Source organism: Olea europaea, chromosome 18 (genome assembly GCF_002742605.1).
Source record: "Olea europaea var. sylvestris chromosome 18, O_europaea_v1, whole genome shotgun sequence".
Classification (NCBI taxonomy): Eukaryota; Viridiplantae; Streptophyta; class Magnoliopsida; order Lamiales; family Oleaceae; genus Olea; species Olea europaea.
In genome coordinates this window covers 2,987,387-3,012,280 of record NC_036254.1, presented here as the reverse complement: position 1 = coordinate 3,012,280, position 24,894 = coordinate 2,987,387, and the positions used below count along the sequence as shown (strand labels likewise).

At 36.2% G+C, this 24,894-nt stretch overlaps 3 protein-coding genes and 1 long non-coding RNA gene across 4 annotated transcripts; 1 reads left to right on the top strand and 3 right to left on the bottom strand.

The window, feature by feature from the left end:
• Positions 1 to 1,986: 1,986 nt before the first annotated feature.
• Positions 1,987 to 4,462, top strand: LOC111366603. Its single transcript, XM_022987329.1, has 5 exons — positions 1,987 to 2,181; positions 2,418 to 2,597; positions 2,774 to 3,226; positions 3,683 to 3,763; positions 3,917 to 4,462. Exons 1-5 carry the CDS (start codon positions 1,987 to 1,989, stop codon positions 4,460 to 4,462), a joined length of 1,455 nt encoding a protein of 484 aa, XP_022843097.1.
• Positions 4,463 to 12,724: 8,262 nt separating this feature from the next.
• LOC111367152 (protein JINGUBANG-like) lies at positions 12,725 to 14,475 on the bottom strand. The gene has a single exon (XM_022987881.1). The coding sequence runs from the start codon at positions 14,154 to 14,156 to the stop codon at positions 12,819 to 12,821; it is 1,338 nt and encodes a 445-aa protein (XP_022843649.1). The 5' UTR covers positions 14,157 to 14,475; the 3' UTR covers positions 12,725 to 12,818.
• Positions 14,476 to 18,214: 3,739 nt separating this feature from the next.
• On the bottom strand, positions 18,215 to 24,633 carry LOC111366602 (tRNAse Z TRZ4, mitochondrial-like). The gene is made up of 15 exons (XM_022987328.1): positions 24,116 to 24,633; positions 23,226 to 23,315; positions 22,633 to 22,677; positions 22,480 to 22,534; positions 22,324 to 22,364; positions 21,814 to 22,224; positions 21,454 to 21,722; positions 21,210 to 21,357; positions 21,062 to 21,112; positions 20,516 to 20,620; positions 20,180 to 20,224; positions 20,027 to 20,081; positions 19,871 to 19,911; positions 19,361 to 19,771; positions 18,215 to 18,813 (listed from the first exon to the last, which is right to left on the bottom strand). The coding sequence occupies exons 1-15, from the start codon at positions 24,551 to 24,553 to the stop codon at positions 18,475 to 18,477; spliced, it is 2,544 nt and encodes an 847-aa protein (XP_022843096.1). The 5' UTR covers positions 24,554 to 24,633; the 3' UTR covers positions 18,215 to 18,474.
• LOC111367151 lies at positions 19,340 to 20,288 on the bottom strand. The gene is made up of 4 exons (XR_002697731.1): positions 20,180 to 20,288; positions 20,027 to 20,081; positions 19,871 to 19,911; positions 19,340 to 19,771 (listed from the first exon to the last, which is right to left on the bottom strand). It is a non-coding gene; the product is annotated as an uncharacterized LOC111367151 (long non-coding RNA).
• Positions 24,634 to 24,894: the final 261 nt, after the last annotated feature.

The following is a 24,894-nucleotide window of genomic DNA, read 5'->3' as shown; positions in this document are numbered from 1 at the left end:
CAAATCAGGAATGATGTCCACACCTTCAAGCAAAAAGGTCTCGAGAGCTATCCGGAGGCATGGGAAAGGTTCAAGAATTTTTTCAGAAAATGCCCCAGCCTTAACATTCCTAAGCAGGCTCAGCAGTATTTCTTCTACTATGATCTAAAACAAGAGTTCAGAAATATGATAGATGCTTTAGCAGGAGGATCGGTGATGAAATTGGATGTGGATGAGGCATATGACCTATATGAAAAAATAGCTAAGAATCAATCGATGTGGCCAACCGATAGGGAAGTTCCAAGCAAAACAGCAGGGTTACACAATGTGGATACAGTGATAGCACTGGCTGTACAAATGGAAGTTCTTACAATGAAAATAGACAATTTGTCTAAGTCAATTAACATGGTACACCAATCTCTACCGATTTGTGAAGGTTGTGGAGCTGATCATAATACTACGCACTGCTCTCTGGCGTCTACACATGTTAACCAGTTTGAAGAAGTGAGCCATGTGCAAAAATTTCAGAGACAGCAAAATAGTCCCTTCTCCAACACATTTAATCCAGGTTGGAGGAATCATCCAAACTTTTCATGGTCTAGCAATTAGAGACAAGGACAAGGAGGAAACAATCAGATTAAACCACCAGGGTTCCAACAACAAGGAAAGAAACCATCGTTAGAAGATTTGCTGGCTCAGTACATCACTAAGACTGAGACCAATTTTCAGAATCAACAGGCCTCAATCAAGAACTTGGAACAACATGTGGGACAGATTGCAGCCGCACTATCAGATAGAGCTCAAGGGACGTTACCTAGCAACATCGAGACAAACCCTAAAAAGCAGGTCAAAGACAACTATATGGAGTGGAGTCCAGCTACCAGAAATACATGTAAAGCGGCCAACAACTGTCATAGAAAATACACCTACCATAGGTGAGGAGCAAGTTGATGAATCAGACAAAACAACAGAGGAAAATTGAGTCAAGTTATCTAACAGTCCACAAGTTAAGACAAGCGCTCATGTCAAAGCATATGTGCCTCCAATTCCATTTTCACAGAGACTGCAAAAACATAAGCTAGATAAATAGTTTCAAAAATTTTTGGTTGTATTTAAGAAGTTGCACATTAACATACCGTTCGTTGAAGCCCTAGCTCAAATGCCCAGCTACGCCAAGTTTATGAAAGACATCTTATCAAACAAGAGGAAGCTAGAAGACAATGAAGCGATCATGCTTACTGAGAAGTGCAGTACAATTCTTCAATACAAATTACCATCGAAACTAAAAGACCCAGGGAGTTTTACTATTCCTTGTAACATTAGTACTTTGTATATAGATAAGGCATTGTGTGATTTAGGCGCTAGCCTTAATTTATTGCCTTCATCTCTTTTCAGGAAATTAGGTTTGGGGGAAGCAAAAGCGACTACAGTTTCACCGCATTAGTCTACAGGTTGATCAAGCACCCGCGAGATATTTGTGAAGATATTTTGGTCAAGGTCAATAAGTTTATCTTTCTAGTGGACTTCATTATTCTGAATATGGAAGAAGATCGGGAGGTCCCCCTCATATTGGGTCGCTCATTTTGCTACGGGAAGGGTGCTGATAGATGTGCAAAAGAGTCGGTTGATATTGAGATTAGATGAAGAAGAACTGACGATCAATGTATTTAGAGCTTTCAGATTTCAGAATGAACCAGACTCTTGCATGCAGATAGACATAATCAAGGAAGCAGTGTCAGAGACATTCAAACTTGATCACCCTCAGGATCCGCTTGAGGCTTACTTAGTGCATTCTCAGGAATTGCCATCGAAAAAAGAGGAAGCAAAAGAGTGTGCACGTTATTTGGCAGCCATACCACCACTCTTCAAGCAGCTATGTTTGGAGCTCGATGAAAGACCCGCAAAGCCTTTACCATCTATATAGCAAGCTCCAACTCTTGAACTCAAACAGCTACCCAGTCATCTACGCTATGCATATTTAGGGAAAAGAATTCGCTCCCAGTAATTATGTCGAACAATCTTACAGAGTTAGAGGAAAATAAGCTAAAAGTACTTCGGGATCACAATACAGCATTAGGATGGACGATATCAGACATAAAAAGAATGAGCCCTTCATTTTCCATGCAAAAGATATTGATGGAAGATGATTACAAAGCTTTAGTTGATCTTCAATACAGATTAAATCCGAATATGCAGAAAGTGGTAAGAAAAAAGTATTAAAGATTTTGGATGCAGGGATCATCTATCCCATATGAGACAGCCATTGGGTCAGTCCAATACAAGTAGTGTCAAAAAAAGGAGGAATCACGGTGGTCCCAAATGAAAATAACAAGCTCATCCCTACACGGACAATCACGGGTTGAAGAGTTTGCTTTGATTATCGTAAACTCAACAACGCCACTAGGAATGATCACTTTCCCCTTCCTTTCATTGACTAGATTTTGGAGAGACTCTCTGGACATGTTTACTACTGTTTCTTGGATGGTTATTTGGGGAACAACCAGATTCAAATAGTGCCGGATGATCAAGAAAAGACAACCTTTACATGCCCTTATGACACTTTGCTTATAGGAGAATGCCTTTTGGCCTTTGCAATGCTCCAGCCACCTTTCAGCGCTGTATGATGTCTATTTTCTCAAACATGGTGGGACATATTATTGAAGTGTTTATGTATGATTTCTCAATGTTTGGAAAATCATTTAAGGAATGCCTAGAACATTTAGGAAAAGTGTTACGACGATGTGAAGACACAAACCTCGTGTTAAATTGGGAAAAATGTCATTTCATGGTTCAGGAAGAGATTGTGTTAGGGCATGTAATTTCAGCACGGGGTATTGAGGTTGATAGAGCTAAGATACAAGTCATAAAAAAACTACCACCTTCGGTAACAGTAAAAAGAGTTAGAAGTTTCTTGGGTCACACTAGGTTTTACCACCACTTCATCAAAAACTTCTCCAAATTCTCAAAACCATTGTACAATTTACTGGAAAAATGGGCCCCATTTCACTTTTCTGAGGAGTGCTCGACAGCTTTCAACACCTTAAAAGAAAAATTGGTTTCTGCTCTAGTATTGGCTTCTCCAGATTGGAATTATTCGTTCGAACTTATATGTGATGCCAATGATCATGCAGTGGGGGTGGTGTTGGGTCAACGAAAGGAGAAGAGTTCTCATGTGATTCACTATGCCAGTAAGACTTTGGATGAGGCTCAAATGAATTATGCGACTACAGAGAAAGAGTTGTTGGCAGTAGTGTTTGTCGTTGACAAATTCATATCATATTTGATTGGGTCAAAAGTGATTATCTATACAAATCATTCAATCATAAAATATCTAATGAGCAAGAAGAATGCAAAGTCCAGGCTTATTCGATGAATACCCCTATTGCAAGAGTTTGATTTGGAAATTAGAGATAAAAAGGGGAGTGAGAATGTTGTGGCAGATCACCTGTCTCGCCTTGAATCACATGAGTCAACTCCTACACTAGAAATTAATGAAGTTTTTCCTGATGAAATGCTCTTTTAGATTATCACTACACCATGGTATGCCGATTATGTCAATTATTTGACCCACTCCATCATCCCACTAGACTACTCGAGTCACCAAAAGAAAAAATTCTTCAGTGATGTAAAACATTACTTTTTGGATGATCCAATTCTTTACAGAAGGGTTCCATATTAGATTATACGTCGTTGTGTGCTAAAGGTAGAGCAGCATCAAATATTAGAGTCATGTCACTCTGCACCGTACGAGGGCAACTTTGCAGCAACCAAGACAGCATCAAAGGTACTACAATCGGGTTTCTATTGGCCTACGTTGTTCAAGGACATACATTATATGGTGAAACATTGTGATGAGTGTCAAAAGACTGGAAATATCTCAAGGAAGAATAAGATGCCTTTAAACAGCATTTTGGAAGTTGAAATTTTCGACTTTTAGGGCATTAACTTCATGAGACCATTCCCTCTCTCCTGCGGTCAACAATACATACTAGTGGTAGTGGACTACATGTCTAAGTGGGTTGAAGCTATGGCTTTGCCAACTAACGGCGGGCGAGTGGTAACTCAGTTCATGAAGAAGAACATTTTCACTCGATACGGCACCTCGAGGGCAATTATTAGTGATAGTGGAAAGCATTTCTGTAATTGCTTATTTGCATCATTGTTGGCCAAATATGGAATGAATCATTGTGTCTTGATGTCGTACCATCCTCAGACTAGTGGACAAGTGAAAATCTCCAACAGGGAGTTAAAGAAGATTCTCGAAGTTACAGTCAATGCCTCCTGTAAGGATTGGGCTAAGAAGCTAGAAGATGCACTTGGGGCTTATAGAACAGCATTTAAGACTCCAATTGGCATGTCTCTATATCAACTGATGTTTGGAAAGGCTTGTCATATGCCCGTTGAGTTAGAGCATAAGGCATATTGGGCGACTCACTTGCTCAATTTCAATAAGAGGGCAGCAGGAGAAAAGAGGGTTCTATAACTTCATGAGCTAGAAGAATTTTGTTTGGATTCATATGATAATGCAAAGATTTATAAGGAGAAGACCAAGAGTTGGCATGACATACATATAAGAGAGAAGGATTTTGAAGTTGGCCAACAAGTATTGATGTTCAATTCACGTCTCAAACTCTTTCCTGGAAAGCTAAAGTCTAGGAGGTTAGGTCCTTTCACAGTAATAGTTGTGCTTCCACATGGTGCTATAGAAGTGGTATCTCAGGATGAACAGAGTAGGTTTAAACTGAATGGACAACAGTTGAAAGCCTATTGGGAAGGTGACTACTTCAATGAAAAGACAACCGTACCTATTAACAGTGTAGAGTAGCTTGAGCAACAAATTCGAGCTATAGACTATAAAAATAGCGCTTATTGGGAGGCAACCCAATTCTCTTCCCTTTTATTTTTTCTGCTTTGTTGCATTAGATTAGGATTTTTATGTTCTCTTTATTGCTTTGGTGTGTTAGATAGATTAGGTGTCATCCATTCATTACTTAGTAGTTGAGTCATTGTACAAGTCACGCAATTTCATATTTGTTTTACACAAGTTTAGGGGAGTTCAATCATCACATGCGTGCAATTGGGGAGCATCACGAATATCTAAGTAAAAACGAGATGTTAAGGTCATCAAGACTGAAAAATGTAATTTTGGGTACAAGAGTGACTTGTATAAAATTTGTTGGTTCCCGCGCCACCCGCACATTTCTCGTTCATAGTGGTAAAGGTATTAGGTTGGGAGTGGAACATGAGTGGTTAGGTTAGGTTCAAACCAAAACGAACCTTTCGGGATTGGCGTTGAACTTCCATGTCACATTCGTTTTACATATTCATAAAATATGTTATGTAATAGAATTCAATTGGAGGTGGGTGCGAGAGTTAGTTTATTAAAAATAATAATAATAATAATAATAATAATAATAATAATAATAATAATAATAATAATAATAATAATAATATTTCATGGTTTAACCATGCGTAAGCATTGACTTGCAGGCCGTGCTTACGCACGGTTGCGTACGCACGGCCCAAGCCATGCGTATGCACAGCCCATCGGGTGAGGGTTTAAATCCTTCACCCATGCACATAATCCCTCCCAATCTCTCTCCCCATCTCTTGGGCATTGCAAATTTAACACATTAGAACACCTTGCACATCAAAGTCATCTGGTCAAATTCTCTACTTGCCAAGAACTCGAAGGTAATGTGTTTCTTTTTGCAAACTCTCGGGTTTAAAATATTTTTTTATTGTCGTGCAATTTGATGGACTTTATGAATCATTGTGGAGGTTGGGCTTAGGTGATTATGGCTTTTGTTGAAGTTGTTGTCTAAATTGGTAGATTCATCAATGGCATGGAAGTATAGGTTTTTCCTATAATACCATTGCCCACAAGGTGTTTGCTTAATTGTCTCAATGGCTCAATTGTCTACATTTTAGCTTGAATTTTTGCATAACACTTGAGCTTTACACACTTTAACGCCAGCTTATACTTGCCTGCATCCACTTTCATGTATAACTTGAAATTGAAGGGAAACAACAAGTTGTACTTACTATCCCTTTCACCACATTACCTGTGTTTCTCTCCACACATAGCACCACACTTTGCTCCTTTGTTTTGTACTCTTCGTATTTTCTTGATAACAATTATCCCGTTCATCTATCTCATGTTGCCTATTTTATGACTTTTGCAGGAATGTCTCCCAAACGCACATGCGATGCCCCCTCCACTTCAAAAGGGGAAGGTAAAGCATCTTCTTCATCCAACCTAGGCTGCTCTCGTGTTGATGAAGGTGGCTTGCGAAGATTTCTAAGCACAGAGCATAAGCTTTGATTTGAGCAAGTAGTTGCAAAATGGACTATTTTACCAGAGTAGAAAGTGGTATTGGAAGATTTCCCGAGGTTTGAAATTGAGACATTAATTTACCATACGGGCTAGGAAAAGGTGATAGCTAAACCATTTGCCCTTTATCCTACACTTGTTCAAGAGTTCTTCATAAATTTTAACTTCTCCATCGACGAGCCTGGGATCGATCACCAGCACCGAACCTGGGTGTGGGATAAATTGTTTATGTTCACACCTGAGGTCATTGATGAATATCTTGAATTGACTCAAGAGGGTATCATCCTAATACAACCAGAGTAGAATTGGCCAGAGTTAGCGCAGGTTTTATATGGAAGAACAGATGTCTGGCCGCTTCATTGACCGAATTTCTTATACTGTAATTTGACCTGAGTCCCTCATGATTCTGATGATGTTTGTTTGCCACAATGTAGATCCCTCCAAGCATCGTTACAAGTTCGACCACACTAAAGCTACTTTGCTCTACCATCTAGCTAGAGGGCTCAAATTTGACTTGGGCACTTACATCTATAATTTGAGCTGTACCCGCACTGCTAAGAAGACCCATGACACACACTCATATTTCAAAGCCTTATCTATGGAATATGCAAGGCTTACGAGGTGAAGCTCCTACCAGCTGAGCAGGCAATGTGTCCTGCTGTCCCAATCAACATTCTCTCCGCCCAGAACTCTTCGCGAAAAGTCAATCAATACAGACAGGGATGACATGATAACCAGGACGATGAGAACCATGGGGATGACGTTGACATCCACCAGGCCCAACAACATAAGCCACCAGTTAACACCCACATACCGTGTCAGATGTTTATGACGATGACTGGGTTGAGAAGGGATGTTCAACAGTTGCAGCAGGCATTTATAGCCTTGGATTTACGGGTACAAGATATCCAAATTGACATTGGGATTGTACGAGCCAGAGCAAGCAGGACTTAAGAAGATGTCTCTGATTTACGCCGATGTACTGATAGGCTAATTGGGAGGTTGGATCGTTCTATTGGAATGATGGATGGCATGCAATTTTGAGCTGATCAGACATACGACATGGTTCGTGGTATGCAAATTGAAATGGGCCAGCAATCTGCTTTGATGAGGGAGATTCTTTCCCGTTTACCTCCACATCCACCTTTCGATTGATTAGGGGAGTTCTCAGTTCCTTTCACGCCCTTACTTTTGCATTAATTCCCTATTGTGGTACATTGAGGACAATGCACCTGTTAAGTTTGGGGGTGGTTTAATTAGTTATCTTTATCGCTTGCATGTGGTTTACTTCTTTTCACATGATTGGTGTGTTTTTATGGAAAAAAATAGAAATTGTTTTTAACTTTTGTGTGCTTGTGTGGGTTGGATGGCCTTGCTGGCATTGATGCATATATTGGAACAGTGTAATTAACTAAGAACCGTGGAAGAATTATATGTTGAGTTAGTTGACACTTGTTGATGTGAAACTTGATCTCTATTGAGCACGATATTCATGTTTTGCATTATGAGTTGATGACTTGGTTTGTATAAGGAGAAAGTTGAACATAATTGATTCAAACCTGAAACAACACAAATACATAAGACCATAAAACCTCTTTTACGAGAATTTGGAGATGATTAAACTAGTATAGGAAAAAATTGAGATAAGTAAGGATTCTATGTGTGAAATGATTGAGTGGATTATCTAGAGCCAATAAGATGAATTGGGATGAAAACCTCAAGTTAGGTGATCAGTTTCGAGAATAGGTGTTTAATAAGGGGCATTACACTAATCTTGGCAATTAAAAGAAGTAAAAAGAATTTCTCTTCGGAGCCTTTTTTACTCGAACAATTAAGCCTACAAGAGTCCTTAAAACCTAATACCCTATGATCATCTGATTTGGGAGTCATCGGCTGAAAGCTCGCTATAGGGGTCACTTAGTTGCTTAATGGAGAGAAGTATTAATAAAACGTTAAAGTATCAGAATAAGCAGGTGCATAAAATAGAAGACACATCAAGTGCCAAGATTAAGCCTTGAACAACTATTTTAGAGACTTATACCTTTGACAACGGGTTATTAGGTCAATTGAGTCTTAGAAGCCGAAGTAATCAAAAATATGGGAGAATCCTTATTAGTCGAGATGTGAATCTATATTAGCTAAGATCTATCCAAATGAGAGAGGGTAAGGATCAGAATTAGCTAAACGTCAACCTTAGAGCATACCTTGGGAAAAGTGAGTAAAAAGCATAAATTTGGGGGTGTGTATCTTACGAGTGAGGAAAGGAAATAATTGACTACTCAGGTTGGGAATCAAACCAGTTATGAGCGCTGTGATGTTTACATGAATATTCAAACACACACTTTAAGTTTCACATTGAATAAGTGGAGATTAATTTCAAATGTGTAATTTGGACACTTTTCAAAGTAATCATACAATTATCCAATTCTGAGACTAACAACATACCATCTAACCAAAGTTTAATTGGATCGGGCTATAGAGTGTTTGAGAACAAACATATGTTCAAGTTTAGGGGTGTTTGATAAGTGTATCTGATACCAGAAGAACTACAACTACTTATGGGGGTGCTAAACAGCTCTGGGTCGAATCATGATAAAGAAGGTTCGATGGTTGTATAATTCCCCGTCCTCATCCCCAACCTTGCCATGCCTTTCACGAGATGTCTTCAGTCACTCGTCGCCACATTATTCGTCTTGACCACAAATCGTGACCTGCCTCTACGTTCATGTACACTTTTTTGGGGGAGAATCACTCGGTGCGAGGCCTCCCGTGTGAGGTCAGGTCAGGGGATGGTCAACAACTCGGACAGGAAATATATATATATATACATATATATACATACATATATATATATATATATATACATGTATATATATATATATATATATGTGTGTGTGTGTGTGTGTATATATATGTTGTGTGTAGGTTACAATCAATGGAAGATATGAGAATAAAGAAAATAAGCGGGAAAAATGACTCAATTGCATCAAGGACAAAGTTTGGGGACTAGAATGCAATAATCCAAAAGTTGAACTGGACTGCAGAACAATGAGTTAAGAATACCAAGAGTCAACTGGAATTGAAGAGAAGCTAATGGGACGAGAAATTTTGGAAAAGGACCAAAACATACACTTTAGAAAGTTTGAAGACCAAATTGTAATTTGGCCCCTAAAAAATTGAACTATGCGTACACATGGGCTTGCAGACCTTGCGTACGTACAATTGGGAAATTGAACTTCCGAGGCTCAATTGAGGCACCTATGTATACGCACCAAATGAAGCATGCGTACGCATGCTTCAACTCCGACAAAAAAAAAATTATGTTTCCTTATTTTGTTTTGGAAACTCCTTTTGATTTTGGACACTTGTATGATAGTACTTCTTCAAAAAATCCTCATTGAATTGATTCCATGTCCACATATGTCCATAGACCCTTGATCTTGAGCTTGAGTCCCACCAATGCATGGCGTCCTTTTTCAGCATAAAGGTTGCGTATGTTAATTTTATGGAGTCTGGGCAGAGAATGAGATTGAAGATCCTTTTTATCCCTAACAACCCTTACTTCGAAGGGATCTAATCCATCCTCAAAAGTTGAGGGTATTCCTAAATAATTCCATGACAAGAACAACTATATTCCATGCGTCTTTTGTCGTTATCAGTGTTTGTTGTTGTGGTAGCGGTGATGGTGGTGTTGTCAGTTGTCATGGTGGTTGTTGGGCACTATCACTTGGGTGAAGGTACGCATCATGGGGAGGAATTGTCGAACAAATTGTGGGTCAACCTTGTTAAATTGGAGTTGTTCTTACTGTTGAGGTTGTTGGGGTTGCTCAACATTAATTCTTCTACCTTGAAGTGCCATAGTTTTAATGAATAACAATACAATAAGTAAAGAGAAGGAGAAAAGAATTCACATTTATTATTATTATTATTATTATGAATAAATTTGTAAAATTGAAGTTTTTGGAAAAAAGAGTTTCTTTAAAAGCTGGATTTCTTGAAATGGGGTTCAATAGAAATTCTTGGAATAGATATTTCTAAAAATGAAATTTTTCTTAAAATAGAATATTACTATTATTACTATTAGTATTTTTTTTTTTTTTGCAATATTGTTTTTCGTCTTGTTGATTTGAATGACGATAAACTAAAAGGCTTCCGAGGGAGGGGGTCAAATGGACCGCTTAAATCTCGAACTCTCCTTAGACATATTAAGTCTTTTGACAAAGTCTTTCAATTTTTCAAATACGCAAATCAAGAAAAATTTAACAATATATGGAAATTAAAAGTGGCTAAAATATGAATTTTTATTTATTTATTGTTATTATTATCATTATGATAATTATTATTTTTATTTCTTTAATTCCTAATTGACATGTCCTAATTTAAAAGCCTTCTAAACTCTTTTGCTACAATTCTTACCCGAATTCTTAATGATTCGAGGGTTACTAGATCATCAACTAAAACTAATTTAAGTGATAATCAACACAATTATATAAATTTCTAAAGAACTACTAAAATTCAAATAATGTAATACGTTTAATAAATTAACTTGAAACGAGAAATATTTTAAAATATTTAAAATCAAATGAAAGCAATAATAGTTTAACAACATAATAATTTTATTATTGAAACTTCTGCTACCATAACCCACACGAAGATTAGATTAAACTTATATGTTGCTAAATTTTCGTGTGTACCGCTATTAACTCCGATCCATTCTTAATAAAACATACTTAACATAGACCAAAACATAACATAGTCATAGAAATATTAATACATAAACAATAGCCACCATAAATATAAAGCACAACTTACATTTTCAATGGACAATTCAAAATTATAAAAGGAGTTATTGTTGGAAAGAGGTCCTTGAGCCACTTGTAGGGTTGATTATTCAGGTATGATTGTATAAGTGTACGACTATATTTAAACTGATAAGAGAGAGAGGTAGAGAGACAAAATTATAGAGCTAGAAAGTGTGTGTAAATAAATGTTGAGGATAGTTTAGTATTGGGTTTGTCTTCTCTTTATAGTGTAAATTCTTGACCATGTGTAGAAAAGTGAAAGGAAAATGATTAGATGTTAGTCATGATCAATGCATAAATGGTAGATTGTCGTGAAAATGGTCCAATCAATCCCTTTAATTATGTGGTCAAAACAATTCACTTGTCTTAAACTTGGTATAAATAATGCATGTGGTCAAATAAATTTCCTTGATTTTCGTGGTCAAATCAATTGCATTAGCTTGAAATGTGGTGTGAATAATGTATGTAGTCAATAAATCATATTTAATCAAGACTAATTGACATATTTACATATGTTTTATGCATGATTTAATCTAACTTCCAAATAACTTTCCACTTAAGTCCTCAAACTATAGATCAATAATGAATAAGGTTGTTAGGCTAGGCCAATAACCAATAAGGTCATTAAACTTTAATACTCAAGTCCTAAATTTAAATCCAACAGCTAGTAGTTAAAATTTGGGATGTTACAGGACAGGTTTCATCTAGTTTGCACTTTGTGTGCTGCGCAATTGTGGTTTATTTCAGCTGCAATATTGAAAAGCGAATCAGCGGGTCTAACTAACATCTTGGTCAATGCTTACCGCACTCTTTGGCCATTACCATATGGTTATTAGAGTCTAACCTCATGTCCTCTCCTGCTGTTTTTGGTTGCGCTTAGAAGGGTATTTAGGGATACTGAAGGGGTGAGTGTAAGCTTCGATAAAAGGTAATCTAGAGCTCATTCTTATGCATGTTATAAGTGAAGATATTGGCCTGCATTAGATCTTCTTTATTTCAAGGAAAGCTATTTCTTTCAGATCTGGAAGAAAAAGCTGTTTGCCTCTCGAATGAAGAATGCTTCCTTCTTTCAAAGATTACAACCAATTTCTACTGCACTGTCAATTTGGCATCGCCACAAGAGTAATCCATGCTTTGGCTTGACCTCAAACTTCCTTTGTATTTTATCTAGCATGGCCAGGAAGTTTCTGAGGGGAAACATTCAATTTTGTTGTTAGTTGCCAATGATATGGTTCCCTATTGCCTTGCAGTGGTTGGACCCAGAAAAAAGACATTATAATGGGCAGGTTTTGATTAATTGAAAGAGATGTGTATGGGCTTTGTTGTGAGACAAACTTGAACACTGCAGAAATTCCTAGCTTTTGACTTGATATGTTGATATTAATGTAAATTTCCTTTAGTACAGGAAGTACATGTTTTACTCACTGTAATTGCTGGTGCTCAGATTATAGACTAAGAACAAAGAAGTTGCATGTAGCCTTTGGAAGGATCCTTTTTTCAGTTCCAGTTCCTCTTCCAAAGAGAGAGCATGGCGGTGATTATATATTGCCAAGAAAAGCTACTCTCTACTTTTAGTGATATCTACTATAAAATTCAAATACTTGAGAGATATAAAACATCAAAGATAGATTATATCTTCTTAAGTTGGATATTGATGAATTATACGTAGTGATTCTGCTATTATAGTTATTACTTCTTCTAGTTCAGAAATCACTGCCCTGAATCTTCTTCTCTACCCATGAAGGTGATAACACCGGACTCAGTTTGCAATCTGTAATTTTTGAGTGCTGATCATTTGCTTCTGATTTCTTCAGTTTCTCTTTCTCTGCGGGATGAACTCTGACTCTCCATACCTTAAAAGTTTGATCTAGGCTGGCACTATAGACCAACAAACCCGTCATAATTTCCTCGGTTTCTAGAGCAGCAGACAAGCACTTGACTGGTCCATGGTGACCATCAATGACTGCAAGACTTGAATGGAAGGAGTTCCCATCTTCTCTCCTCCATATTCGTATGGTTGCATCCTCTGAACCACTAAGGATTAGATCTTTTATTGTTGCTAAACAAAGAACTGCAAAATGATGGCCTTGCAAGAATCCTCCATGATTATACCTACTAGACATTCTTTCCTTTTCCCAGAAGTTTATCAGTCCATCTGATGAGCCCGAATAGAGGATGCATTCGTCAGGAGAGAGAGATAAAGATAGGGCATTAACTGGAGATGGTTGAAACTTAAGTGTCATTGTCAAAATATGTGAGCTCTCCCTAAAAACTCTTCTCCATATTTTCACTTTGCCATCAGAAGAACAAGTGAAGACACATCCATCTTCTTGGTTTAAGACAATTGCATTGACATGACCTTCATGAGCAACAAATGAGTCAACACTTCGTTTTTCTGAGATTTTCCACACCTTAACTGTACTATCCCATGATCCTGTGTACAAGAGCTTCTCCTTGTGATTGTATGCTATGCATGAGATAGAATCTCTATGTTTCTCATTATCCTTCTTCAGATAGGAGAAGAACGACCTTCTTCTAGGCAAGGTGATTGTCTTCTTTGGTCTAAAGTTTTCTGTCGATGAAATATCCCACACGCGGATTCTGTAATCTCCATGTGTGGTGAAAAGCATTTTTCCGTAAGCTAAGATGGCTCGAATTTCACCAATTGTAGCCTTGATACATCCCATCTCTGTACAATCTGGTTGTTTCCATGCATGGATCCTACTGCTTGCAGACCCTGCAAAAATGAAGTCGCTTGTGACTGCTATAGAGAAGATGTTACCTTCGCTGCGATGGAGTGAGGCTAAGCAATTATATAGAAGAAGTGGAGATAAAGAGGCACGGACGGGAGAACGTGTCCATGGCGTCTCGGGGCAAATAGGCCAAAGCGGGAATGAAGCTGCTGACATACAAGATGTTCTTGCTGAAATGATTTCAGAATCAACCTCACTTTTTCCAAATGAAAATATTCGAGATAAGTTTATGTGTTCCCTTTCTTCATCCACCAAGCTCCAATGGGGATTTTCACCACTGAACTCCATGAAACTGTTGCAACGTTTGGAAATGGTACTGAAGGAAAAAGTAGCTTTCTAAGAGATTCAATTGTACAGATATAACTTGGTTGCTTTCTTGAGGAACATCACTTTGAGATAAAGTCGAGGCAGTTAATCTGGAGTTTATATGGTGTCATTTAGTAGGTAGAAAACATGTACAAGTCATGATACAGCTACTTTTGACAATTCACAGTGTAATGTAGAGAAATTGGAAGTGTGTATTGACTCTTCTATCCGTATCTTATGCCATTTATCTTTCATGAACATGGGCAGGATGCATTAGGCACTGTGAGAACTGGTACTGAAAATCTACATGCTGTAATTTTGTTAGTAAATCACGTTTCCTCGTGATTTATTGGCTTTGACAGTAGGTAGGTGGGTTCAATTACTTTATTGCATGGTGGGGAAAGTGCTGCAAGTACCTTTCTGAATAATGTTTTGACCTTCCACTGTTGAGCACATAAATTAAGTATTGCATGCTTTGTTCTAAATTATTCACTTTGTCTAAGGTTAAATGTGAATTGTTCTATTTGAATGGAAGGATTTTTGTGCTCCCAGTATATTCATTGCCTGCTGATTATGGGGATGTTGAAACTTGAAAGACGGCAACATGAATCATTTTATGGAAGTAGGTCTAGAATTGGTAGCTGTTCTGGGTCGAAGAAAAAAGTGATGCGATGCAAATAGACGAGGCAATCTTATTGGACCACAACAGGACGTTTTTGTGCTCTCGAGATGTGATGATAGGCTGAAGTAATTCACTGGGATCCCAGAAAACAGCCGCATTGCATGTTAATAGGGTACCATCTTGGCTGGCAATTCCTATACTCCTCTTGCCCACGCCATTTGTTCCATTCATTAAAGGGCCATAAATTCTTTACACAGAAGATTTTATTTTTTTTTTAACTTTTTTCCTCCAGAATTATTTAATAAAGTAAATTTACTTTTACTAATGCAGCAATGAGTAGAAAATATAGGGACAGTAACGAGAAACATTAGGTGCATGTTTATCCCTTGTTTGAGTACTCTTTTTTTCATCAAAATGCATTTTTGATCAGTGATTTGACCTTATTTCAGTTACACGTTTTTCAATAAAATGATATTATACGTAAATCAAAACTTTTCCTTATTTTTCAACCACAAATTTTCCATCATAGCATGCTTGCAAAATACATTTTTTGCAAACAATCCCTTAGCATGCAATATAATTTCTCCTACGTCCCTACTCTTTCTAGCCTCTCAAGTCCCTATTTGGCAAAGCGTCAATAGGCATATTGATGGGCTGAAGTTGGGTGGGGGCTAGAGCAATGAATAAAAAGTGCAATAGTGAGGTAATTATAATGCAATAATTTAGTTAAAATCCAAACTCTACTTCATGTAGAGTGGTTTATTATTGAGTAATTAAGATGTCTAATAGTAAATAGTGATTGATAATGAATTGATTATTCCAGAGACTTTAATTAATTGATAATGACGTGCAAATAATTGAATTAAATGGGTTTCTATTATAGCATTGAATAAAAATATGAATTTTGCTATTTGTATCCGAGCGTTGACACATCCGATTACACGTCCCTTACAAGAAGGGAGGCCCGCGTCGAATAAAAAAATGAGGGGTTCCCCCTACTGTGAGAGGTGTGTAATTGGACGTGTTAACGCCCTCGTACATATAAAACGACTTTAAGAATATTTTGCCCACTCTATATTTTCCTCTTTTTTAATCATCCAACCATAGCCTACCCTTTAGGCCCATGTGAGTGTGGGTTAGGGGTTTCTACATACCTTTTTGATGCTCTACTTGTAAATAACAGACAATATGATTCCCAGCTATAATAGGATAGAGCCTTTGGGTTTAAGGGGCTAGTTGATATTTTTAATTTACTTTTGAGTCCCTTAATTTTCTGTGTATTTTCTAGAAAACCTCCAAAAGTGACTTAGCTTTATGGTTCTATGTTAGTTATATAAACTTGAACGATATAATTTGTACCCTAAAATTTTTTATTTATTGTGAATATAATATGTATTTTGTAAGGTAGGACACATCTATTTGTACAAAACCCCAATCGAATTTAACCAATTTGTATAAAGTAGCAATGGTTGAATATATCATTTTTTTTCTATTTTAGGCCACTTTAGTCTTCATGAGTAAGAACTTTCGAGTCTTCATCCATGATCGAACATTGAATTAACACTTTATTGACCAACATATTTAAGTAAACTGAACGTTTAATCATCCAAAACTAGAAAAAAGGAAAAATAAACTAAACATCCTCTCTTAATTTAATCTATAATCTGCAGTCTCGAGTGACAACTGATGAAAATTAACCAAATACACTAATTAACATAGTAATCACTAAAAGGTTAACCAACTTCAGTCTTCCGTCTCACATACTTGCCTTGAAATTATTAAGAATTTATATGATTAACTTATGCAACATAAAACGAAGAAGAGTTCGTGCAAAAGTGGGATCGGGGTTGGGAAAAAAAAAAAATTCGAAGTGTCCATTCTTGGAGATATTTTTGTCTATTTTGAGTGGAAAAAGGCCCAATGAAAGCTCTGAAAATGCATTTTTCGTTATATTGGATAATTTTTTTAACTTTAAGTAGATTAGTATTTTAATTTCGTTTTGAATTATCTTTTATCTTTTATTCTTATTCGTTATCTAAAATTAGTCGTTATCTAAGAGTTAGTTATTATCTAGATTTTATTTACTATTTTAAATACGAGTTGTAATTAATTAGAAGTTTCTCAAATTGTTCTCTCTTTCTTGGCATTTGATCTTTCAAATAAAAAAGTTTGAGTTTTGTGAAGAAAATTTCTTTCCTATAAACTTAGTTAAATCACTAACCAAGCCTCGAGGAAACAATATACAAAATTATCTAATTTTCCCGTCTCAGCAGTGTAAGTGTGACCTTCAATTTTCTTTGAGAGTATTAATTAAGAGATATCATCCGATTAGTTTAAAGTTGTATCAGCTAATTGTAGACAATTCATTCTAAACAATTCATTCAATATAAGTTCATATTTGCAAACTGCAGTCTACACAGCTCACCATTTTACTATCTTATAACTATATACATTGTTTAAGAAATACCATTCCGCGCATAAATTTTAGGATTATGCTATGTGTACACTTTCCGTGTACACACACATTACCACGCCCTCACATGTGAGCTCATGCATAATAAATTACGTGTGGACCGCCCTCCATGTGAGATGGTATAAAGCATCGCGTACACCGAATGTATACACGTAGCATAACCCTAATGTTAACATACTTTCAAATAACCAAAAAGTCCCCTCCATAAGTTGCGATGATTTTTATATTTTACGTCATATTTGAAGCATAGAGCAATGAAAATATTTACTCATTAATAGTTTGTACTTTTTGACACATTCTAGACAAACAAGATTTATCAGTCTAGCGTGATTTGCAGACTATTGCTTCAACCCAAAAATTTATTCAGTGTGTAGAATGAGGGAAAAAAACCCACAAATTGTCAAACTTCTACGTTAGGACTACATCATTTTACCCGTGTGTTAAACATAGACTAATACGTAAAATCCTTATTACAATTTGTCGAGTACGTCAATAGGCTACATAATCTCCCAAGTGCTAAACATAGAATTCAACATATTTAGGCTACGGCTAACGGGATACAGAAGAATTGTTGCATAGCCGTATTATCTCTAATTAAAAATTGGATTTTTCTGTATGTTCCTTCATGAATATTGTGCCTTGAACTATTGTTTCATGAATAAAGCTACATATACAAGGGATGAAAAGTGACTCTATGACATCGTATACATGTAGCATAACTCTTGTTTCATTGCATTCCAAAGTGAGACGAAAGTTGACTGTGATGTCATCTTGATCCCATGTTTTTTTTTAAAAATAATGCTATTTACAGTCATTTACTACTATAGTTGCCCTATGTGATAGTTAGTGATTCGATGCATTAATGTGATAATTTCCACATAGGACGATTCTGACATTGAATGATTGCAAATAACATTATTCTCTTTTAAAATGGCAGCAAGTTGATAAAATACAAATGACAGAATCAATTAAAATAACGAATTTAGGATGTTTCCACAGCACCATCAACCATCCATCTGCAATTTCATAAGTCCGAACTCCTTAAATACAAAATTGTTTGTGTACTTTGTAGGGTAACTTTGTCAAATTCCTTAAACTTTTGAGTTTTGAGGTTGTTTAAAAAAAAAATAATAATAATAATAATAATAATAATAATAATAATAAAATGAAATAAATATGCACGTCCCCCTTTACATTATCTTAATTTAAAGAGCAGCAGTTACCAAATCAACGTCTTCAGATTCATCAACGATCATCTCATCTTTAAACATGAGTTTGAGGTATGGCAATACTCTTGGAAGAAGAGGCAAATCTGCTAAGTTGACACTCATCAAGTCGAATGCAATGCACGTGTTATTCATGTGAGTTTCGTCAAATACCGGGATTTTAGGGTATCTTTGGCTGAAGTGAGTGAGGATTATGCGATACACCCCACTTGAGTCGCCTACTTCCACAGCTTCTTTTGTTGTGCTGTGGTTTTTTGCAATAGCCTCGTCCACCAGGCCATCTTCGAACGTTGCCTGCAAAAGGAGAAAAGAACTTGATCACGAGCTTCACTTCAGCTCAATTAATAATATCGATTTCATAATTCTTGACAAACAAAATCAATAGTTGAAACCCCTTGGGTGGATGAAGTACCATAGGTATCCAGTAATGATTAAGAAAGGAACTCATAGAATAAAAATTGTGTGTAACATACAGAAAGAACAAGTAAAGGTGCATTGGGCTTTAGGATTTGGGAACGTGGTTTGTATTTGAGTTTATCTTATAATTTAAAATTAAGAGATTCTACTCTTCAATAAAAATGAAGCCATTAGTTCTGGTAAATTTAGAAGTAAACTGATACTAGTGGAAGCTACACCTAAATTTATCTCAAGTCAAAGATATTCTGCATTTTGCAAGTGTTTATAAATAGATAGAAAAGGAAGGTGGATAATTATATAGTACTTGTGGGTCCTATGAAATATGTTGATAAAAAATGATTTGACTTCAAACAAGTATATATAAACATTTGCCCAACATATCAGATCCTAAATTAAGAGAAACATACTAAAGGCGCAAAGCAAAATTCTGAAAGGCTTGCTAATCTACCATAATATTTTCACAATCTGACTTCACGGGATTTCCAAGTTGCAGTTCACGATATTTCGGCCCAGGTCTCAATCCAAGAGAAGCGGCTTTTTGGGGATCAAATTTTCCCTTTATTTCAGGCAATTCACAAATATAAATAACAGAAAGATTTGCAGGCTTTGTCTCATCCAGACCCATTCCTGGTTCATTCACTTCTGAGTGACCAGGTCGAAGGACTATTGCGGATATTTTGACAACTTCATCATCAATTAGAACGAAAGGACCGTCAAACTTCCGAGACATGGAAATACCAGTGCCATTAACATCTTGCATTGGACCAAAGCTACGGGTATATACCATAGCAGCATTGGGAATGAAAGATTTCATTGCATCAACCAGATACTTGAGATCTGAGGGACCCCATACATTGACCTTCGGAAGAGTTAAGAAGAACATTATGATTTCAAAAATTACTGTTCAAATCCTATCCATGAATTTTTATAAGATGCACTTAATCAAACCAACACTTACAGAAACTCCATCTCCAATACCAGCCAGAGTCAACAAAAGACCTGCAAGAAAATAAGTTAGCATTTATCTATTGTACGAAAATTTAGTGATAAAATCAATTTTATGTAATATAATGAGAAACGTGTTGCTAAGTTCATTCAGTGGTTAGGAGCAAACCAGGGAGTCCACCAGCAGTTTCCGAGCAAACACGTGAGAGAAATATGTGATCAATCTGGAATACATTTTATTAAAATAATGATAATTAAATTGTTCTTCCTTAGCAGTAAGAAAGAAAAACAGAGTAGAAGAGAGAGCTTATGGGCATGATACCTTCGACAATTTGATTTTATGCTCAGTGCAGAAGCGTTGCAATCCCTGGAATAAATGTAATGTATATTATATATAAAATCCAAAACCAAATACCTTTCCTCAAAAAAATGCAAAATCAAAATTTTATGAGAAATCATAAATGTGAATAAAGAGATATTTTCAAATTTATCCCATGTATGAACTTTGATTATGTGATATTATTTGGCCCATAAACCTAACTATAAACTTCAGCTTAAGCTACACCCACAATATTGTCATTTGTAAATGATTTACCAATAGAAAGAGATCCTACCCAATCTATTTTTTCCTATGTGTTTTTTGTTTCTTTTGGGTGACCCAAAAAATATTGATAAAGGCAACAAGTAATAGATGTTCATAAAACATGTGCACATTATATAAAGTCTGATGTGTGATAAGAGGGTTTTTAAAGCCACTAACAAACTAAAGACATCAGCATATCAACATAAATAACATACACAGTAATAGAAGAACAACTAGAGCTAGTAACTATTAAGATTCCACTTTCCATGCACTTCTTCAAAAGGATTTCATATTAAACTTTCAATATTCTTAACAACTCTTTATTACCACTTATAATCATTATGATAAAAAGGTGAAAGGAGAAATCAAATTGATGATACCTACATCACTATTTGTTTTCAAAACAAAAAAAGCGGCTAAAGCATTCGTCTTTGCATTATCTCATTGTTCATATGATAAAATAACAGCTCCAAGTAAAGATTCAATTGACAGCTTGATAATGGATGATAAAATAGTGGCACGTAAGCTAAAATGGTAATTATGTTCTGCAAATTGCAGATATCATTAGGGTTATTTTGATAGTCATTCTAGGAAACTAATGACTTAGATGACAATTCACACCTTGAGAAGATTCTGTGCCGAAACCGTTTCACCAATGCCTGGCATAAGATCCTGAGAGGACACAACCAAGATTGATAAAATTATACACAAATACGTGATTTGATCAAATCATTTTAACTGAAATATAAAATATAATTCCACAATATACATTATTTGAAGCCTTCAAGCCAGACGATAAACACGTCAGGTGCTGAAGGGACCAAAATCCAGGAGCTGGAAAGAAATGAGGACACAAGTAGTTAAGTCGTGCTCCAATTCTAGCACCAGCTTTTAAAATTGGCACCTCAACATTCTTCCTGCAAAATATGAGACTCCTCAGTTCTAATTTCTCAAGGAACGAGCAATAAACCATATTGTGAAAATAAAGATAGTAATTTTTCGAAGAAACAGACATTTGATGCCCCGCCATAATATGCTGAGCTGCACCAAATTTTGACATCCATAATTGATATTCGCTTGTGTTTGTGACAGACGCAGGACTTAGATGAATTACACAATGCACTGTTTTGGAACCTTCCTGTACATTCCCAGCCGTATCTGCATAATAAGGAATGAGACTTTGTACAGACAACAACTGTTTCAAATGCAATGGCGTTGGGCAGTCAATTAGCAGCAGTATAGGGCCAGGAACGGAAGGACCAAGTACATCACTTGGGTGAACCTGTACATCACAAGTGCAGCAATTTATAGGAAGAAATAATTTGAACATACTAAAGGCGCAAAGCAAAATTCTGAAAGGCTTGCTAATCTACCATAATATTTTCACAATCTGACTTCACGGGATTTCCAAGTTGCAGTTCACGATATTTCGGCCCAGGTCTCAATCCAAGAGAAGCGGCTTTTTGGGGATCAAATTTTCCCTTTATTTCAGGCAATTCACAAATATAAATAACAGAAAGATTTGCAGGCTTTGTCTCATCCAGACCCATTCCTGGTTCATTCACTTCTGAGTGACCAGGTCGAAGGACTATTGCGGATATTTTGACAACTTCATCATCAATAAGAACGAAAGGACCGTCAAACTTCCGAGACATGGAAATACCAGTGCCATTAACATCTTGCATTGGACCAAAGCTACGGGTATATACCATAGCAGCATTGGGAATGAAAGATTTCATTGCATCAACCAGATACTTGAGATCTGAGGGACCCCATACATTGACCTTCGGAAGAGTTAAGAAGAACATTATGATTTCAAAAATTACTGTTCAAATCCTATCCATGAATTTTTATAAGATGCACTTAATCAAACCAACACTTACAGAAACTCCATCTCCAATACCAGCCAGAGTCAACAAAAGACCTGCAAGAAAATAAGTTAGCATTTATCTATTGTACGAAAATTTAGTGATAAAATCAATTTTATGTAATATAATGAGAAACGTGTTGCTAAGTTCATTCAGTGGTTAGGAGCAAACCAGGGAGTCCACCAGCAGTTTCCGAGCAAACACGTGAGAGAAATATGTGATCAATCTGGAATACATTTTATTAAAATAATGATAATTAAATTGTTCTTCCTTAGCAGTAAGAAAGAAAAACAGAGTAGAAGAGAGAGCTTATGGGCATGATACCTTCGACAATTTGATTTTATGCTCAGTGCAGAAGCGTTGCAATCCCTGGAATAAATGTAATGTATATTATATGTAAAATCCAAAACCAAATACCTTTCCTCAAAAAAATGCAAAATCAAAATTTTATGAGAAATCATAAATGTGAATAAAGAGATATTTTCAAATTTATCCCATGTATGAACTTTGATTATGTGATATTATTTGGCCCATAACCTAACTATAAACTTCAGCTTAAGCTACACCCACAATATTGTCATTTGTAAATGATTTACCAATAGAAAGAGATCCTACCCAATCTATTTTTTCCTATGTGTTTTTTGTTTCTTTTGGGTAAAAAGGAAAATGAATTCTTACTTCGAGTCCGATGTAAACTTGGCCTATTTTGGGGGCATCACTTTTCCTTCCCTCTTTTTTCATATTCCTGATTTTGGACCTTTCTGTCTGTATTTTTCATTTCAGGTTTTTGGAGGTAACTTTGCATTTACAGATAACCTTTCACTGAAGATTCTTGCAGTGCAATATCAAAAGTTTAAAGAATGAAAAATTTCACATGCATCCTACAAAGTGAAGAGCTATAACCAAGTAATGCTTACTTCTCCAGCATTAAATATAAATCTCTGTTTGTCAAAAAATAGGAGCACCGATGGTGATGTATCCTGGGTATCCATACCAGTTCCAAGAATCTGCAAGATAAATATAAAATATCAGTTTAAAAAATGTAAAGATTAAGGAAAGATTATAATTTAGCATCTACTTTTGCAAAATATGCAACCTTTTCTCCCAAGTAGCCGTTTTCAATAACATGATTTTCTACACTATATTTGGCAGCATGAGACTGAAACCCCAGAATCCCCAGGTCAAAAAGAGATTTAGCAGCTCTGCATAGTTTGCTCCAAGTGAGATGAGACAAGACCAGTTCAATAATACTTCATAAACCCAAAACTCAGAAGATATAGAGAATCAGCTAAATTTTATGTTGAGGAATAACCACTGAATCCCTTCTAGCAACCCACTTCTAGGGTAGATTATAGATCATAAAAACCACTAACTAAAAATTGAAAAAGTCAAGAATTTGATTAATTAACCACCCTATATATTGAACAGCCTTATAGAAAATGAAGGTGGTAAGCAAAATCCTGATACTTAACTCTTGTCACATCATTTCATATCATAAAATTCAAAATATATAAATAAATAAATAAAAAGGGATTTATATAACAATAACAGAGCTCTACCATTATTCATTGAAATCACTGAAACAAAAATGTTGCGAGAAAAGGAACAAATGCACCCATATCCAAAAACAGATTAAAATAGCCAAAGAAACAGTAAATGCCATATAAGTCAAACCACTGTCAATTAAGCCGAGCAAGCAAATTCAACCAATAAAAAACAAGGAAAAATATAATTAACATTCAATCGACGCCAATAACAGAATAAATAAATAAATAAATAAGCAATTTTGAAACCTTCTTTTCCCTACCTGAACATAGGAAATGGTATTCACAGGATTGAGCTTCCGGACTTTAAGTTGCAAATTCTTCTTGGACCCGTCACTTCCATCTCTACCCTCAGCCCTTTTTCTGTTAAAATCGATAGACTCGCCAGCATTATTGGCTCTACCAGTTGTTTCTTCCATTGCCAAGGAACCACCTTTATCACTAATTTTATCTCTCTCTCCTCGAGTATCTCTCAAGACACTTTTTTTCCTATGAAAAGAACGTAAGCTGTTGCTATTACGTGGTTTCTTGGAATAACAAGACAACGTGGGGAGGAGTGGAAATTCAGTAATGAAGCTGGGTTTTCTGAGATAAGGTAAAAATGGAAAAGAGGAGGTAAAAGATTTGCTGCGGAGAAGTGGGTGGTGGTGGCTGTAATTGGCGGATGAGAAGAGGAGGCAAAGGTGTTTAATTTGGGGCATTTTCAGCTCATCGGACCAGTGTCCATTCACATGGTCAAGAACCAACTAAACCTAGTTTTTTGGATAATCAACTGGCCCGATTGACGGTCGGACCGGGATTTTTGGATATTTGCGTTTTGATCCTTGATCTCCAACTTCTAGAAGTGAATAGCATACCACGTAGAGTCAAACCCATCTTGTGTATTTACAAATCATAATCGCGGTTAACTTCAAATAATTTTCAAGAAATTAGTCTAAGCGAAGGTAAAAATATATTACTAGCTTTTTTATCGTATAAAACGAATTTTTATGAATTTGTTGCTATTTAGAAAAAAAAATTAGTTGTAGCACCCGTTCGGTAA